The 18,938-nt window shown below is 36.2% G+C and overlaps 2 protein-coding genes across 3 annotated transcripts; both read left to right on the forward strand.

Annotated features, from left to right (window-relative positions):
* The first annotated feature begins 2,239 nt into the window (after positions 1 to 2,239).
* On the forward strand, positions 2,240 to 5,862 carry LOC147495223 (NAD(P)-binding Rossmann-fold superfamily protein). 2 transcript variants are annotated; one of them, XM_086563842.1, is made up of 7 exons: positions 2,240 to 2,555; positions 2,631 to 2,736; positions 2,827 to 2,915; positions 3,382 to 3,437; positions 4,100 to 4,246; positions 4,643 to 4,768; positions 5,348 to 5,862. In XM_086563842.1, the coding sequence occupies exons 1-7, from the start codon at positions 2,434 to 2,436 to the stop codon at positions 5,626 to 5,628; spliced, it is 927 nt and encodes a 308-aa protein (XP_086419968.1). In that variant the 5' UTR covers positions 2,240 to 2,433; the 3' UTR covers positions 5,629 to 5,862. The 2 variants fall into 2 exon arrangements, with proteins under 2 accessions (XP_086419968.1, XP_086419969.1); XM_086563843.1 differs by having other exon boundaries at positions 2,300 to 2,555; positions 2,640 to 2,736.
* Positions 5,863 to 7,712: 1,850 nt separating this feature from the next.
* Positions 7,713 to 8,297, forward strand: LOC147495224 (F-box protein CPR1-like). The gene has a single exon (XM_086568335.1). It carries the CDS (start codon positions 7,713 to 7,715, stop codon positions 8,295 to 8,297), a length of 585 nt encoding a protein of 194 aa, XP_086424461.1.
* The last annotated feature ends 10,641 nt before the right edge of the window (positions 8,298 to 18,938 follow it).

An 18,938-nucleotide genomic window follows, 5' to 3' on the forward strand; every position in this document is an offset into this window, starting at 1 on the left:
AATGTCCAATTCACGCAGTAGCAAAAGAAGTACACGTCTAGGATAATGTCATAATTTGGCTAGGCAATAATTTGAGGAATATTCAACTCAATATCTATCATTCCCTAAACCAGACTAGACTCAAAGCTTCTTAGGGTAAAGGCACTTAGGATAAACAAGCAGTTCATCAAGGACTTCTCAAGTCAAAATGACGCTGAAGCTACAAAGCTATTGTCTGTTTATATCAGTAAAATGTTGCAGGCTTATTAAGCTTTTTATCTGTGAACAGGTCTTAAGTAGGTCAAAGTTCAAACTTCTCTACACATTTGAGAAGATAAGATGACTCATGAAATCAAACCGAAATATTGTTGTTTCTCCCTGTTAAAAAAATGGCTATGACTGGATAACAGAATGCAGGAAAATGAGTACACCAATGCAAGCCAACAATTGCGGAAACTTACAGGACACATTCAATGCAAGCCAACAATTATTTATCTTCAATACACATCAAATAAACAATACCCAAATTACCATTTCCAAAAAGAACCAAAACCCAACCTCACTGAAGTGGATATAAATGAAGTGGATAAACTCATACTATTTCAAATATCATAATAGGATCAAGAAACTAGCAACAAAATATATTTCTATTTGTCAAATCCAGCCATCTACAAAAGCAAAATGATAATTGTGGGCTGATTTCATTTTCGATGAAAACCGTGCTTTCCAACGCCACTATGAAGTTTAAGCTTTAACCGAAATGCCGAGGGCTGACATATATTAAGGTAATAGCTGAAGTGTTCTTCACTACCGTGTGAAAAATGATCTTCACAGGCACGAATTAATCTTATCATATATTAAGATAGGCGATAGAAATTAACCAAAACCCAATCTTATCATTCACTACCTCGATAGGATTGTTGAAATTAATCTTAACACCACCTAAAAGGAAACAAGTGGTGATCTAGAGATACTTACGGTGGCGGCAACAAATGAAAATGAGCTCGTGATTGGTGGCAAGAATAAAGAAGCGGCCGAAGCCGCGGTGGAGCAAAGAAGAACGCACGCCGTGGGTGGAGCGTAAATTGAGGCAATGGGTGATTGGGTGTTGCGGCTTGGGTTGGGAAGAAATGAGTTTTTAGAGAAGGCAGAAGAGAACGAGGCAAAAAGGTAGTATGTTTGGAGCGTTTGTGTCTTTTTCCAACTTACAAGACTTACAAAATTGTAGTAGATCCAATTTTGGTACTTACAGAAATCATGCCTCTTATAAGACATTTCTAGTAAGAGTTCGTCTACCACGAGGATATCCCTATAGGGACGCCAGCCGAGACCATTGGATCCGAGATCTAACGGTCCGAAAATAAAAAACAAACCCATATTCTCTCTCTTTCTTTTTGTTTTTGATTTTCGCCGGGGATCCAACGAGGATCCAACGGTCTCGAAACACTCATCCCTATAGGGATATCCTCGTGGTAGCCCAGATCTTCTAGTAAAATGCCTCTTATAAGAGGCAAAAAACAAACCAAAAAAATGTCAAAAATCACTGGGCCACATCTTATAAGAGGTTATAAGACATCAATGTCTTATAAGAGGCAAAAACAAATGGCCCCTTAAACTAGTAGTAGTCATTTATTCGCAATTTGCTATAACAACTTATTTTTGCAAAAAATATGTTGAAGCCATCTCAACATATTCTATACAAGAAAATGAACAAAAAAAAAAACATAAAGATAAAAGAAGCTAGATACTTTTTATTTGTAATTCAAATTCATGGCGGAGTTTGGGTAAAAATAAATTGGTAAAATGGGTTCCTAGCCTAATTACTTGTATGTCAAGTCTAGTTGAGCACTCAAAGCCAATTAGGTCTGTCCAAATTTGGACAGACCTAGTACAAGTTCCAACAAAAGTTAACACCGCACTATTGAGCAATAAGCAGTGTACCATTGTCTATTTTTTTCAATATTTTTCATCAGTGAAAGGTAGTTTCTCACTTTCTCTCTTTCTCTCGTCAAAGTTATCTCTATTTTAAACTAATCTTTCTTTCTTGTTTGCTTTACCAGACTAATATGTGATTCAAGAAAAAATTTCAGGTACTAGATTAAGATATCTGATTTAAGAAACTAATTTTGGGCTTTGTCCTACAGGCTAAATTTCTGTTTTTCCAAGATAAGAGTTATTTATGTGTTACTCAGGCCTCGTCTCGTGGGCCTATAAAGCCCGGCAATGCCCCCTGAATCCTTTACCCACGTGTCGACGTTGAGAAAGTACGTTTTTTACACTTGGTGATAAGTACCCCCATGTACTTTTTTTTTGCTACTTGGTGTCGAACAAAATGTCACTTCTGTAAAGTTACCCAACAAAACAGCAGCAGACTTCTGACTTGTGAGTTCTGGCACACTCTCTTCAGTCTTAAAACTGCCACTCCTTTGTTTGTACTAACTACAACAAAGAACAATGTCTTCTTCTGTCGTACACTTGAACGCTACTTTTACTCCATCATCATCATCATCATATCTCCCTAGAGCGATTCCAACTCGCCCTATCACACCCCGGCGTCGATACCCTTCCCTCAATCGGTAATTACTTCCTCTCATTTATTTACAAACTTACTTAATAATTGATGCTGTTGCACTTATGCTTCTGTACTGTAGATTGTGTAGGCTTATTAGTGTCAGTTGCACTTATGCTGAAGCAAACACAGCAGAGAGCTTTGCATCTGCTCCAATTGATGTTGTGGCCGATGTCAGGACTGAACGGGTCTGCTTAACTTGTATCCTTTTGTTTTCGTGAACTGAATATTGTATTATTAGTAAAAGGAATATTGCTCACTGTACGTGTTTGCTGTAGATTGTAGTGTTGGGAGGAAATGGTTTTGTTGGTTCTGCAATTTGCAAGGCAGCTGTGTCCAGAGGCTTTGAGGTCGTAAGCATGAGCAGGTCTGTCCAATTGATTGTATGCTGTGTGGCTGTGTGCCATGCCCGTCTGATTTGCTATCTTTTCTGATTTGTATAACAAATAAATGATTTTGAATTTAAAGGTTTTTCATTAAGATAGTGCAAGGTTAAAAGATAAAATTTTCAGAAATAATCATCCTTATTATTCAAACAGTGATATAGTATTCCAAGTAGCATGTGAACATTATGAATAATATGTTCAAGATAGCTGAGTAAGTAAATATATTATTTGGATCTCTCTCTCTGTCCCTCCCTCTCTTTTCGTCTGGAGAATCATGTTGATTTCATATTTTTTGCTGTGTCAAAGGTAGATAAAATACAATATAAAAAGGAGCCTCGTTGTTTGTAGCTTTGATGTCCTTCATGACACATATGCTTTCTATGTGTTTAAGCTTGTAACTTATGGAAATATTCAGACTGTTTGTCTAAAAGTTAACAATCATGACAGGTCAGGGCAGCCTTCTTACTCAGACTCATGGGTTGACCAGGTTACATGGATTGCAGGCACGCCCCTTTTCTTTAGTGTTCGCTTGAAGATCAATTTTAATCGATTATGGGTTTTCACTTTTCAGTTCTCATGTTAACAAAAATATGTCAGATTAAGTGATTAACATGAGAAGTGCATATTACCTAGTCAAAATGGAAGGTCAAGATGGACTGATTTTTGGTGACAATGGTCACGGAGGGAGGAAAATTAGCACACACACACACCTCTATTTAATACCCGTGTGTACACCTCTATTTAATACCCGTGTGTCTGTGTGTTGGCCTGGGGAGGGTGTGTGGAAATGGTCAAATGGCATCATATCAAAGCCCTATGTTTTAGAAATCGTCAGATGCATTTTGTCCGGAGGAAAAAAAAAAATAAGCGTGATGTGCGACTGAAGAAGTCGTTGGTATGATTATGTGAGACTGGGAACAGATATTAGTAGTGGGAAGGAAAGAACTTAAACAAACTCACACATTAACCAACGAATATTGATTTAACGCCTTAAAGGAGTTAAAGGTACTAGATATGCTTCATGTATATACATAAAAGTGGTACAATTCTCACACGTATCTTGACACAGAAGATGATAAATTGTACTTTTGGTTTCTTTTGTGAGCATACTATGTACCGTGTTAACATTTGAATCGCTTAAGCGTCCAAACTCCAATTCATGCAGGGGATGTTTTCTACGCAAATTGGGATGATGTTCTCGTTGGGGCTACTGCAGTTGTTTCAACTATTGGAGGTTTTGGTAATGAGGAGCAGATGAAGAGGATAAATGGCGAGGCAAACGTTTTGGCAGTGGACGCTGCAAAGGAGTATGGTACAACACTTACTATTGCACACCTGTTTATGTCGTTATTGCTATGACTGTAGACTTCTTTCTCCATTTCCTATGATCAGTGATTTATCCTTCACTGTAGTCTTATTGTTATGCATGTTGGCTGATTTTTTTGTGGAGTTCATGAGCTCTTTTGACATAAGATCGAAATATGCTTGTAGATGTGTACAAACATGTAAATTAATATTTGTTTATTTCATGATATAATTATGAGTCACAACTTCTTATCATTGACCAATGAGTCTGAGAAAGGAGGAACATTGTTTAGTGAGAAGGCCACCTATGCGTTAATACACACTGCTCTTGTTTGGTCAGCAGTAGCAATTTGTATTTCTCTCTTGCTGTGCTCTATGGATTAAACATTATTTTGTGTCATAGGGGTTCCCAAATTCATCTTGATCTCTGTGCATGATTACAACCTACCTTCATTTCTACTTTCATCTGGATACTTCACTGGGAAGAGGAAAGCTGAAGCAGAGGTTCTCTCCAAATACCCAAACTCAGGTAATGTATAATGTTTGTCATTTAATCATTATTTTCAGTCTGATGCAATTCGAGTTACCTGCTGCTGCATGACTACATCCACGTAAAGGACAATATTGCTGTTGGCTCGCATCCGCACCAGTAGGGTTGTGAGAGCTAACTGTTTAATGGTCCTATCTGTTAGAGTCATTGTATGAATTATTGAATGTAGTCTTTATTGTTGTTTTCGTTAACCAGTCTGTAGCCATCGGTGTAGTGCATTTTAGAAGAAAAAAAGATGATTAAAGAATTGGCAGCTACTTCTGAGAATGTCATCAACCATTCGAGTGGATCATTACTCCTATTCTTGAAGGCAGTAGTCCACACTTGTTCATGACTTTATAGACCTTGTTTAATGCCCAAGGCTATTCGGCACATCTGCATTATTGTCATGGAATTCATTACTTTTTTAATTCCTTAGTTCAAATGGTTCTGAGTTCCAACTCCTTTACCCAAGTGTCGTGGCCAATCTTCCCTGTTAATTTAGTTTTCTTCACCATTTCTAAGTTTTGTTACTTGCACCCACGACAATTTTCTATTTATTTCACCTGAATTTCACAGGAGTTGTTTTAAGACCTGGATTCATATATGGAAAGCGGAAGGTGGATGGCTTCGAGATTCCACTTGATTTGGTAGGTGAACCCTTGGAGAAGTTTCTGAGTGCTAGTGAAAACTTTACAAAACCTCTGAGTTCTCTACCAGCATCCGATCTACTCCTGGCACCACCTATTAGTGTTGGTGATGTTGCGCTTGCAGTAGTAAATGCAGTAACCGATGATGACTTTTTCGGTGTTTTCACTATCGAGCAAATCAAGGAAGCAGCTGCTAAAGTCAGAGTATGACGAACATACATAACGTGCATCCATTGAGATATATAGTGCAGTACCCGGACCCCTATACTGAAGTAGTTCAGCGGAATATCTGAGCCAGAGGTCCATATAAGCCAAACTGTTGTGAAGTTCTACATTTGATTTTCAAATTGTCGTACTTTCTAACAGCTTGATTTTTAATGTAAAGTTCGTTCCTTGTAAGCTAATGCTATGTTGATAGAGATAATTACAGATCTCACTTGCGCATTTGTCATGACTTTTCACTGACCCGTGTAACCAATTAAGGCATTTGTGCCATTAAAGAAAAAAATCGCTCCTAGGCAAAAGTCTCCTAATCACTTATTCACCACACATCCACTATCTCTTTTAACTAGTGATTAATTCTAGCTAACTAAAATCTAAATAAATATTTATTTTATTCGCTCTCCAAATCATTCTATTTTTTCTCCACAAACATTTTATTTTTCTGTGTTTCTATATATATATATATATATATATATATATATATATATAACTAAAATTTTAAAAATTTGTAAATTAATTTTTTATTTTTTGTTATAGATTTTTCAAGCGAATTTCTCAATTTTATTTTGTATTATCTATTATCGTCAAAATTTAGGGTTGTAATAAAGTAGCAATTTGTAATTACGTTTAAGTTTTATAAGAATTATGATAAAATTTAAGACATTTTTTCATAAATGTTAGTGTACATTTCAATTTATTATTATTATTTATTATATAAAAATATAATGATTTAGAGAAAGAATAAAATAAATATTTGATTAAATTTTAATTAACTATAGTTAATCAATAGTTAAAAAAGTAGTAGATGGTGCTGAGGACATGAGGATACTTTTCACTACTAAAAACAAGTCCAATGGGGGCTATATGGGCTGCTAAAGGCAAATATAGTACTTCACCCACAAAAATGTCATTTCAATGGGGCTACTAAAAGAGAATAAGGTCCAGGATACGCACGACATAGTTTATGCTATCTGTTGGTTATTTATGTACAGACGGTAGAAACTATGCTGTCTCCCGTTTTAATTAAATGGACTAACGGCAGATACTCTGTCGTCTATACCTGACAAACCTGAGAAACCAAGAAATTTATTTTCTACTAAAATTTATGTACAGATAACCATTAAGTTTTCTTGTTTTCTTGCTAATCACCATTAAATTTTCTCGTTTTCTTACTAATCACCATTAAGTTTCATCGTTTTTTTGCTAACCCTTGCTAATCACCATTAAATATCATCGTTTTCTTGCTAATCACCATTAAATTTAATCGTTTTCATTTAACAAGAAAATGAAGAAAATGACCAAACGCCCAAACCCATAAATTTTTCATTTAAAAGTCAAATCAAGTCAATCTCTCCAGCAAAACCCTTCTAAAACCCAAAACCCCAGCAACATTTCCAGACACAAAAAATTTTAAAAAAAAAAATAAATAAAAAAAAAAAAATGAAAAAGAAAATGAGATGCGTCCTCATTTTGTTGTGCACAATCTTCATCGCAAAGAAGATAATCAATAACAAGAAGAAGAAGAACAAACTTAAAAAGCTAGAAGAAGTATTTTCAGAACTGCCACTGGAAATCACAACAGACATACTTTCAAGGCTACCCTTCAAATCAGTAGGAAGGGGCAGGTGCGTTTGCAAACTTTGGTACAACATTCTCACTCACTCATCTTTCCCACAAGCCCAACTTGCCCAACTCTCTAAAATCAGTCCTGACATTTTTCTTTTCACAAGAGCTCGTCCAGAAACACAGTTTCGTTACATTGAAGTGAATGAAAAGTCATTTAAGAAAACCCCCATGGTGCCTTATAAAGTTTTCGATTACGACTACATTAGTGAATCATTTCATTTGCTTCCTAGGATTTTGGGTTGTTGCAATGGGTTTATCTGTTTATCTGGAATTAATTTACTTAATACTCTACTTCCATGTAATCACATTTATGTATTTAATCCTATTACTGAAGAATACGCCGAGCTTTTGCATTGTGAATTTGTGATGATCCAAATTTGACGGAATTGAAACCTGGGAAGGATAGAGATGTGTGTTTGTCTGGTTTTGGTATTGCTGACTCTAGTATGATATTTAAGCTGGTGCTTGTCATGTTTTCTGACTGTGAGGATAATTTTGGAAAGTTTGAGAATCGAGTGCAAGTACATACATTAGGTAGTACTATTTGGAGGAAAAAGAATGGTGTCGTTCCAGACGTGCTTCGTCAAGCCCCTGAAAAAGTTTCGGTAATTGCCCATGGGTGTCTACATTGGATGACTGTGGATCGAAGTTTGCCAAATGGTGAGCCTATCATTGTGTCCTTCAACTTGGGTGTAGAAGAATTTGGTTTTGTTCCGACTCCTGGCTCCCATTTGTTTAAACCTGCAATAGACCGTTATAGCTTTGGGGTGCTCGAAGGGAATCTTTCTGCCACAGAGTGTACGTCTGAATGTGATGTTCATATATGGGTTATGAAGAAGTACAATGTGAAGGAGTCTTGGGTCAAGCAATTTTCTATAGCACATGATTCACTCTGTCGTCAAGGATTTAATTGTGAAATTGTTGAGATTGTAAAAGTTTGCGAGAGTGGTAATCTTTTACTACTTTGTGATGCTTTACACTTGGTTTCTTATAACATTACAAGCCGAAAGTGTAGATTTCTTGAAAGTTGAAGGGGTCCTGAACGGGGATGATCATTACACTGTAGCACATCCACTTGTGGGTAGCCTCATTCCATTAAAGACAGCTTGTGGAGTGGATTGTAACACTGATAAAACCATTTCAATCAAAGAGAAGTTGGAAAAGTCAATTGGGGGCAATTTGGAGTTTCTCGTAGGGCTATGTCCATAGGTACTCATTTCTCCCACTTATTTTTGTAAAGTTTAATTGCTATTGTACAATGGTGATATGTGTGATTTGTTATAATGTATTCGTACATTATCAAATGGTGATATGATAGATAAACTCAAATTTGTTATTTTTGTGTCTTTATTTAACCAAAATAACTTACGAGTTCTTTTTTTTTATCTATATGTTTGTTCTTCTTTCCATGTGTTTTGTTTATCCACTTACTGTTGTTGATGGGCATGTTTGTCACCAAGATCCTTGATCACTATTTTGCAACTGTTTTAGCATGACCAAAGATTCATCTTATTGGCTTCTACAAGGACTTGAGGAGGCTTTGGTTTTCAACAGAGGTTTATGTTTCTCAAATGCATTGATCATATTTCTGAAAATGTTTGGGAGATATTTACTTCTCTGGGACTGTAAAAATGCTTTTTTGGGGCCAACTCTTGAGATGATTTTGGTCCTTTTGCTACTGTGGCACTAGTTTTCATCCTTTTTGGTCAGATTGTACTGATTGTTTGATTATGTGTAAAGGAAAATGTGCGCTTGTTCATTATTTGCAGATGAAGTGTACTGCTCGTTCTTACTGTTTCACTGTGTTAACTGGGTCTGTTTCGATGCTTTCACTATGTTGGCTGGAGGCTGGAGCTTTCGGCCTTAATCTGTTTCTTCAGACTTTGAGCCTTAGTTTGGAGTTGTTTTGTGACTCAAGTGAACTCAAGTGAACTAAAGCTATGTCAAATAATTTAAGTATGCTGCATAATACTCCTCAGACGTTATATACAGTAATCTTAGGACAGAGAAAAAACCATTTTTAGTAGAAGTCAGATAATTACATATTTTTTTACAGGGACCAAATACTTCTACTCCGACTAATAGCAATTAATCTTGTAGGTTTTAAAGGTTCATTGTATATTGCGGTGATTAAAAAATTCCATTTTTAGTGGAAGGTCAGAAAGCTGCATATAGTCTGAATCAGTGTAGTAAAAAGGCTAAAAGCACCCTAAAAGCTAACACCGTCTTGTGCCTTAGGCTATAAGCCTGGCGTGGCGTGTGGCCTGATTGAAGTGAGGCGTGTAGTAATAAAAAAATAGATATATCAAATAAAAAATAAAATAAATATTAAATATGACATTAATTATCACTGATTTGCTTAGCCAAACTTTAAAATTAATTTTATGTGATTGTAAACATAAAACCATTGTAGGCATTTAAAAGAAAAATCTTAAACAATAAGTAAAGAGCAAAATAAAACTCATATCTCTCAATATAATCTAGCTCAACTTCAATAAACTAAAATAATGAACCGATTGAATTGAGCCAAATGAGTTCTTCATAAAATAGAACACGTGATTTAATTTTAGAATCCCGTAAAACTTCATTTAAAATTTAATCCATCTTTGTGTCTTCTCTCAATCCATACAACTTAACAAAAACTAGTCAAAATTAAGTTTAAAGTGTACTCCACAATGAAACTTACTAAATTTGTACAATTTCTTATATCATACAACAATTGGATCGAGTGTAAATGTGTCACGTATAGCAAAAATTGTAAAAAAACGAAAAAATTGTAAAAGTTGATAAGGCGTGTGCCTTGTGCGCCTCGCGCCTCGACAAAAAGCGCAAAAAAACACAAAAAACGCACGCCTTATGTTACCTCTCGTGCTTTGGTCAAGGCGAGGCACTAAAAGTGCGCCTTGCGCTTTAAGCGCGCCTTGACTACACTGGTCTGAATGATAAATTCCCATTCAACCAAGTAACTATAAGCTGGAGAAGTTCTCTGTTGTCTGTAGATGGTCCTCTGGAAGAACTTCTAACGCATTGACTTGTATGCTGAATTGAATGTGAAAAAGGATACCTGGAAGTGTCCTAAGAATGATTTTAAGAAATAGGACCCACAAGATATGCCGCGAGTTAGATTCTCAAAACACTATCGACAATAGGGTTAGATCAATGAGATGCTACGCTCTAGTAAAGTGAACTCTAAGTTTTGTGACCAGAAACGTTGACACTTGAGGAAAACTTTTTGAACAGTGAAAACATAATCGCTATACTTTGTGCGTACTCTCTGTTCTTCCATTGATAGGCCTATTGCCAATATTTCAATTAAGAAATGATAGTTTTATTTGTATATTTCCGTTCATTCACCAATAATTTGTATATACTAATGGCATGGGCATACTTTCTCTGAAAACTTCAACTTAATTCTTTCAGAAGGAATATTATATTAGGGCAGGCTTCTTGTTAGTGGAGCTTTTGTTTTACGGCCTTTAAAATTCTTTTGAATGGGCTTATGAGCTCCTCTCACCCCTGCGGTAACTGCCTTCCCTGTCTATACATTGTAGAATACTGTCTATCCTTTGGCACGAAATTTTGTTAATTACATAGGAAGTCAGTTTAAGATAACTTACAAGTACAAAGCAGCTTTAGTACAAAAATAGCGAAAATTGCTATTTTCTGCTTTCGTTTGAAATAAATTGCTTGCAACTGGTTCTTTTCTATGAAAGTAGTCATTGTCTTTAGGCCTTTTAATAACCCACAAGTTGGTTAACCTACAAGTGCATAGTAGCGGGAAAAACAAAATAGAAAAGAAAATAAAGTAGGTTGTTTATAACCGGTTATTACCTATGAAAGACTCATCGATTTTTGTAAATCTTACTTCTTAATTTTCTTAACAAAATTGGATGTTTGTTTAGTAGCTAATGTATTGAAAAACATGAATATTATAGCAACTGTGAGTGGTACTACTTTTAGCAGGTAGTTTCCATCTAGTTTTGAAATATCTCTATTCCTTTCTTGTTACATTTGTTGTGGTTCTATGACTTCCGTAAGTATGAGTTCCATCATTGCAAATGGTATAGTGGATGGCGACTGCTCATGTTCACTCCTTTAGTGTTCAGAACAGTGAAATGGTTGCTTTCAGAATACATCTCGGTTAGCTGCGTTTAGTAAATTCCCTACGCTTTAAAACCCCAGATTAGTCTGGCACCCCAAGACTTAGGGTGAAATACTGTAAACCAGAGCAGGCACAGAGTTTATATTCTGTTCATTGTTGAGAAAATCAGCCTAGATTATGCAACCATTTGGTATTAAGAAATTGTTATTGTGTTCTGATGAACCATCACTTATTAGAATGTATAGAAAAAAGCTGTATGGAGAATTTGTTTTGCTTGCGGTTGAGAAAGGGAAGGAACTCCATTTTGAGAAGATTAGATTTCCTTTTTGAGTTTATATGTTGTTAGTATATTGGTTGCTCAGTAGGAATTAGTTCATTCCTCGTCGTTAGGCTAATTCTTTCTCAGTGCAGACTCTCATGTTGTACCTTTTCAGGGAATAAGAAACTGGAATTACTGCCTCGTAAGGTTGTGTTTTGGACCACTTCAGCTTTTGTAGAAGCAGCATGCTGTTTCGCGCTTCAGTTTGTTTTGTACTTGATTTTGATCTCTATTAAATGCTCATTTGGTGGTTTAGCCTTTACGCGATGAGTGTTTATTTTGTAAGAGCTATGTTGAATTTATGTATACTGTCACTGTTGTGCCATATAAGGCAAGAGGCTAAACCATAGCCACTGCTAGTAAGGTTTTATTTTATGGATGGCTTTAGCTTGTTGAGTAACGCTTATGTAAGCCTTGATGATAGTCGATACTTATGATATATATTGTTGGATGATTGTACTTAACCATGTTATTATTTACTTGGATGCAATGTGTTTCCATACAAATTTTGTTTTCTTGTGGGAGCAAGGTTGGAAGAACAAAAATTCGATAGTAACCGAAGGTATGAATTGAATTTTGTAAATTTTGTGTGGTCCTTTTCTCATTTTTCTTCTTAATTTTTTTAATTTTGATTGATTGATTTTTTGTACTTAACTCGCAACAGATCGGAGTCTTGGGTCAAGCAATTCTCTGTACAGCAAAATTTACTGTGTTATCGAGGGTCTACATTTGATGATGTTGAGATTCTAACACTTTTGGAGGGTGGTGCTCTTGTACTACTTTCTGTCTTTCTGATCCCAAAATCTGGTTCACTATGACGATAGAAGAAGCCGAAAGTGTAAATTTCTTGGCGTTCAAGGCCATAAAGACGTTTCAAAAAAAGGGGGCCATAAAGAGACTGCGCACTACTTTGTAGCATACCCATTCGTTGGCAGCCTCATATCACTAAAATCAGCTTTTGGCGTTGATTGTAACACTGGGAGATGACGGGAGATCTAGTTCAAGCAAATAGAAGATGGAATAAAGATGCTCTCAAATAATACAAATCCTATCTCAACCAATCTGGAATCTATGTCCTTAAGCACTACTCTCTCTTATTTCTTGCGTATGGAACATTTGTATGATTTCTACTGATGTATATTTGTACATGGTTAGAGGGTGATAAACTTAGATTTGTGATTTCTTTGTCTACTAAATCATTATTTGTTGGAGATATATATGGTATCAAGGTCACATCTATGCCGCCAGGGCTGTGGTAACAACTCTACCAAAAAGTTCCTCGGTATCTATTTACTTTTATCTGGAATTAATTTACTTAATATTGTACTTCCATGTTTGCGGAGCACGGTTCTGAGTTTGGAGTGTATGAGAATAGAGTTCAAGATGTTTGGTGAAGAAAGAATGGTATCGTTCCAGATGTGCTTCGTCATGCCTATGAAAATGCTTCAGTATTTGGTGAAGAATATTGTACTTCCATGTTTGGTGAAGAAAGAATGGTATCGTTCCAGATGTGCTTCGTCATGCCTATGAAAATGCTTCAGTATTTGTTCACAAGTGTCTTCATTGGATGGCTATTGATCAGAGTTCAGAAAATCGTGTGCCTATTATTGTGTCGTTCAACGTGGGTGTAGAAAATTTTGGATTTGTTTCAATTCCTAGCTCACATTTGCTTAAACCTACAGAGGACCGCTATAGCCTTCGGGTGCTTGAAGGGGATCTATCTGTGGTGCAATGTACATCTCAATGCAATGTTGGTATATGGGTTATGAAGAAGTACAATAACAAGGAGTCTTGGGTCAAGCAATTTTCTGTAGAACTTGATTCATTATGTCATCGATGGTTCAGATGTGTGATTGTTGAGATTATAAAACTTTGTGAGGGTGATGATATTGTATTTCTTTGTAATTCTAAATATATGGTTTCTTACCACATTATAAGCCGGAAGTGTAGATTTATTGAAATGAAAGGGGTGCAGAAACGGGATGGGTTTTACCTAATCGCATATCCACTAGCAGGAAGCCTGCTTTCACTAAAATCAGCTTATGGATTGGATTGCAACAAAGAAAAAACTATTTCAGTAAGGGAGAAGATGAAAAGGACACTCGCTGACAATATGCATCTCCTTATATCATTGGATATATAGGTATACATTTCTCCCTCTGTTTATCATAAGTTTGATTGCATGATAAAGTTTAACAAGAGTGTGATTTCTAAAGTGTATTCTTACATTCCGTTGGTGGTGATCCCTGGTATGTCAGTGTTTTGTTTTACTGTTTATATGTTTTTTAATTAATTCACTCATTCTTGTACCGTAGCACATTTGAATGCAGTTCTTGAGTGTTGAGGAAGTCGGCTACAATCCTTTAATTAAGAATTTTTATGTCGGTAAAACGGAATTGTAATATTAAAATGTACAAAGAGGTTGTAGACTTGTAGGATGAGTTATCCTAGCTTGGTATGTCACTATGTTGTACTGCTGCCTTGCCTAGAGGTTGGTGCTTTGGAACTTAATCCGTTTCTTCAGTCTTGGAGCCTCAATTATATTGGGAGTTAATTTTTGAGACTTTAGTGTATGGAAGCTATGCTCGCTTTCATAATGTTATGCATAGTACTTAAGACTAATTTGTTTGTTTTTGTTGTGGACATGAGCCAAACTTTTTGTCTAGCACTTCTAACTTCTACTAAAAGAGTAATAACAATTTTAAATGTTAAATGTCTTAAGGGGTCACTATACGAGTTGGAGATAGAAAAATCATTTTCTTTTGTTGTCAGAAAGTTGCGTATGGTTTGAATGTTTAAATTCCACTCAACCGACTGTAAGCTGGCGCAGTTTTCTGTTATCTGTAGATGGTCTGAAGATGGCTTCCTTTGAAAGATCTTCTGATGCCTTGACATGAATGCTGAATTGAAAGTGACAAAGGTTTTAGAAGGCTCTTAAGAACAATATGAATAAGTAGGATCCATAAGATATTTCACAAGTTAGATTCTTGAAAAGTGCTTGTTGCTAGTGTGACTGTTGATGATAGGGTTAGATCCAATAAGCCTGTCTGCCTGTGCTTTTCTGGCAAAGTGGAAATCTTTGAAGCCTATGACCATGTTAGTTGGTCATTCTTTGACTAACAATTTGAGTTCTATGGAGTTTGGGAACACGTGTCGAGGAGTTGCATTCGTAATTGTGTTTCGTCGACTTCGTTTTCGATTTGATGAATGAGTCCCGTGTCTGGTTTTCCTAAAATTAACTTTTTAAAATGGCCCCGGATACACCGGCACTAAAGAAATTTATTTGAATATAGATATTAGGGGATGGTTATATGAACTCCACTAAAACGAACTCCAAATGAACTCCACCACTTAACTCAATGAACTAGAAGCTGATTTTTGGTGGAGATGTTTTCATTAATAGAGATCACCTCACAAAAAAATCAGCTCATTTGAAGATGTACAACCTCATCAAAAATCATTTAGAAAGTTATGAAATTATCCAACGGTCCAGATTTTTTTTAATTTCGATACAATTTTTGACAAGGTTAGACATGTTCAATTGAGCTGATTTTTGGTGGGGGTGTTCTCCATCATGAGATGTACACATCCACAAAAAATTAGTCCTCACTTCATTTTGTAAGTTCATTTTTATGAGTAGAATAACTTTGGAGTCGCTATAAGGTGGAGTTCATATAACCATCCTCTAGATCTTATGTCTTGCGTGTGCATACTCCCTCTTCTTTCATATGGCAATGTTTCAATTTATGAATAAAAGATTTGTAGCATATATTGGCACATGCACAAATGGTGTATATAGACATATGTCATACTTTCTCTCAATTTTTTTGAATTAAATTCTTCTGAGAAGGATGATTGGAGGAGATTTTTGTTAGTGGTGCAGATTTACGGCCTTTAAAATTTGACCCTTAAAATTTTTCTGGTGTGGGCATATGAGCTCATTTGACCGCTGTGGTACTGCCTGCCCTGTCTATACATTTGTGAAGCTTTCTTTTTTTATTGGTTAAAGGAAATTTGTGAATTAGTAGTCAGTTAAGATAATTTACAAGCACAAAGTAACAGAAATACAACACATAAAATAAACTAAAAGTAAATTGATTTTATGTATCTGGTTTCTTTTGGGATGAATTGTTCGTAACTGGTTTTTAATTTTTATCCATGTTGAGAAGATAAGCCTATAATCCGAGGAATTGTTCTAAAATTGTTGCATGTTCTGATGAACCATCAGCAATTAAATAAATATATAGAAAATGCCACATGGATGATATAACACCCCGTGTTTTATTTGCTTTTCCTATAAATAATAATAATAATAAATAAAAATAGATAATGGATAGAGGATAATTATCAGTTACGGATAAAGGCCGTAGATAATAGATAAGGGTTGTCCTTGTCTTTCGTTGAGTTTTTCTCACGTAAAGTTTTGGAAAAAAAAAAAATGAGGGTTTTAGAAAAAAAATGGAGTTTTACCGTGTGAAAAGGAAGGTTTTTCCCCAGAGGCGGTTGATAATCGGAGAGCCTTCTGGTGAGTAGAGTTAACTCTCACCACTACTAGAACTATGATTTTTAGATGCGTTTAATATTTCGCTTTTCTTGTCCATTATATTGTTTTGATTCGACGTCGTGTTGTCGAAGTTGTTAAAACTTCGAGTGAAACTTCGGAGTTGATTTAGAACTGTCGAAACTCTGTTGAAGGCGATTTGAAATTTGTCAATGGAGCCTTGAGCCCTCGCTCAAACAAAACAATGGTTCCCGCATATGATTAGTACATTGTGTTTTATTTTTAGGTTATACACTCGATTGTGGGTTTTTGAAATCGTCTTGATTGGGGATTAGTGGGGATTAAATGCGGTTTGGGGTGGGATGTTGAAGCTCTTAACGGGGGTTAATGGAGGCGCTTGGCCATAATCTTTTTTTGTAATTTTATCTTGGATTGTTGTTTTGTTTGGGATGTTGGGTGTTGGGTTGTGTAGTGGGATTATGATGGGTTGAGTGGGGGTTGTTGGAAGCTCCCAGAGGCGTCAATGGCGCATCTTGCCATTCTTGAGAAATTTGTTTTTGTGTGTTTTATTTTTGTGTTTGAGCTGTTTTTGTATGGAGGATTGTTGGTTGAATGAGTGGTGGTAGGGAAAGTTTGAGAGTGGTTGAGAGCTCCAAGAACATTAATGGCGGTCGGATCACGGGATTTGAGGGGTTCTTGGCGAAAATTTGTGGTCGATTGGTGAAGTAAAGTTGTGGGGTTTTCACCCACACAATTTTCGTTGAGTTATTGATGGGTGGTGTGTGAAGGATTTTTCGGTGGTGGTGGGAAGCTAGCGGTGTCAGTCTTCTAAGGGGGATGGCCGTGAGAGAACGATCCGGTGCTCCGGTCGGTGTGTAACTATTTAGACTTGTGTCTAATTAAGTTGGGCCGGACCATATTAGTTTTTGGTTTTGGGCCGGTTTTAAAGGTTTGTGTGGGCTGGTCCAGAGAATGTTAAGTGGACCGGATAGTATTCTCCCTATTCTAAGATCTGTTGAGTCTAGATAAGTTCAAGTTGGGCCAGTTTCTTTTGTTTTGATTGGGTCCAGTTTTGTTTTAATTTATGGACCAGTTTAATTTAAAGTTTTCGGGCCGAACTCAGTTGTGTTTTGGGCACATTATTTATATAAGTTTTGGGCCCGTTTAATATTATTGCTTGGGCGGTCCATGGGACTTAAAATAGATCTAATTGGGTATTTAAATGTTTAGATTTCCGGGTTCTAGGTTTGGGCTTGGCGGTTAGGTCCAACCATGGCCTTAACCATGAGCCCATGAGTCATACACTTTTGACCTTAGTCATGAACCATGGCTATGACCATGAACCTGTTGAACTTGGAAACGACAGTTTGACTTCGACCATGATGGTTGACTTTAACTTTGACCAGGGGTTGACTTTTGACTAGGGTTGACTTTGACCAGTTGACCCAATTTGACCTTTTAACTCGGATTATGATTTGGGTTATTAAGATAGGTCTAGGGCTATTAGCATACTTGACTTTAGGCTAAGACCTCTATATATACGTGTGTACGTGTATTAAATATTATGTGATTTTGCAGTATTTTATGATATGCAACGTTATGACACATAGACATCCATGAAATTAATAATGCGTAAACCAAAAATACAGTTATCAAGATACTCATTCGTTCTCTGAAATGATATATAAAATAAAGTTCAATAATGCGTAAACAAAATTTACCGCACTCTTTTAGAACTCTCCACGTCTCAATTTTTAGAATTTAGTTTTATGACTGTTGATGTCATATGTTAGGTGGACATTTATTGAATGTGCCATAAATGGCCCGTTAAGCGTTATCTATGGGTATTCATTGAATGTGCCATGAATGACCGGTTGTTTGACTACCCTAGAGAGGAACTAAGGTATTCGCCTTGCCATGGTTAGTTGTATTCCTTGAGTGTCTGAGGAATGTAAGGTTGGGTATTCCTTGAATGTGGCGGAATGACCTAAGGTACATAGGTTGTGAAATATGTGTATAAGAAAAGTAATTGATTAATTAATAAGAGAAATTAAGTTGATTGGCGAAGTGTGCTTGGGTTTACTTTTGAATACCAGAGGGATATTAACAAATGTTAGAAGTTCTAACTTTCTTTGCGGGGAGGGTAGGACTTAATAACATTTTGTGCAGGGACGCGGTCCTACCCTTATACAGCAGTGGATATCGGTAAGTTGTAATTCAATTATTAAGTCGTATATTAAAACGAGTTATTATAATGAGTTATATAATGGAAGTCTTGCTTGGGAAGAAATTATGCCGGTTAAAATGACGGAACTACCTGTCTTCCAAGCTGTGAATGATTAGGTTATGATAGAGTTAAAGTGTGAGTGGGATAAGAAAAGTTTTGAAATGTTTATATGTATTTAGTCTACTCATACCAAAAATTCAATTTCTTTGACCCATGTTTGCTTTGTTTTGCAAGCGTGGGTGTGTTCTTAGGAACATAGGTGGAAGGCGATGGAACCACCGGCGTGTGATTGGGATTCTCGCTGGAGCGATCCGGGAGTTTAGTTGATTAGGTCCGATCTTTTGGAAAGATGTAATAACGTGGGTTACATTTGCATATGACATGAGAATACGATGTTGGAAACTGTTTTGTAAAGTTTGTTTGATATTTTATTGGGATGGAAGAAAGTTTTTAATAAAGTGATAGTTGAGGAATTTGGAGATTTTTGTTGTTAAGTTGATCCTGTTATGATGTGGGTTTTAGG

This window comes from Coptis chinensis, chromosome 6 (genome assembly GCF_015680905.1).
Source record: "Coptis chinensis isolate HL-2020 chromosome 6, ASM1568090v1, whole genome shotgun sequence".
Taxonomy (NCBI): Eukaryota; Viridiplantae; Streptophyta; class Magnoliopsida; order Ranunculales; family Ranunculaceae; genus Coptis; species Coptis chinensis.

Coding starts and splice junctions, on each gene's coding strand:
- LOC147495224 (XM_086568335.1), top strand. CDS start 7,713: ATGATATTTAAGCTGGTGCTTGTCATGTTTTCTGACTGTGAGGATAAT.
- LOC147495223 (XM_086563842.1), top strand. CDS start 2,434: ATGTCTTCTTCTGTCGTACACTTGAACGCTACTTTTACTCCATCATCA. Junction 2,556..2,630: donor CGATACCCTTCCCTCAATCG/GTAATTACTTCC, acceptor TCTGTACTGTAG/ATTGTGTAGGCTTATTAGTG. Junction 4,769..5,347: donor CTCCAAATACCCAAACTCAG/GTAATGTATAAT, acceptor TGAATTTCACAG/GAGTTGTTTTAAGACCTGGA.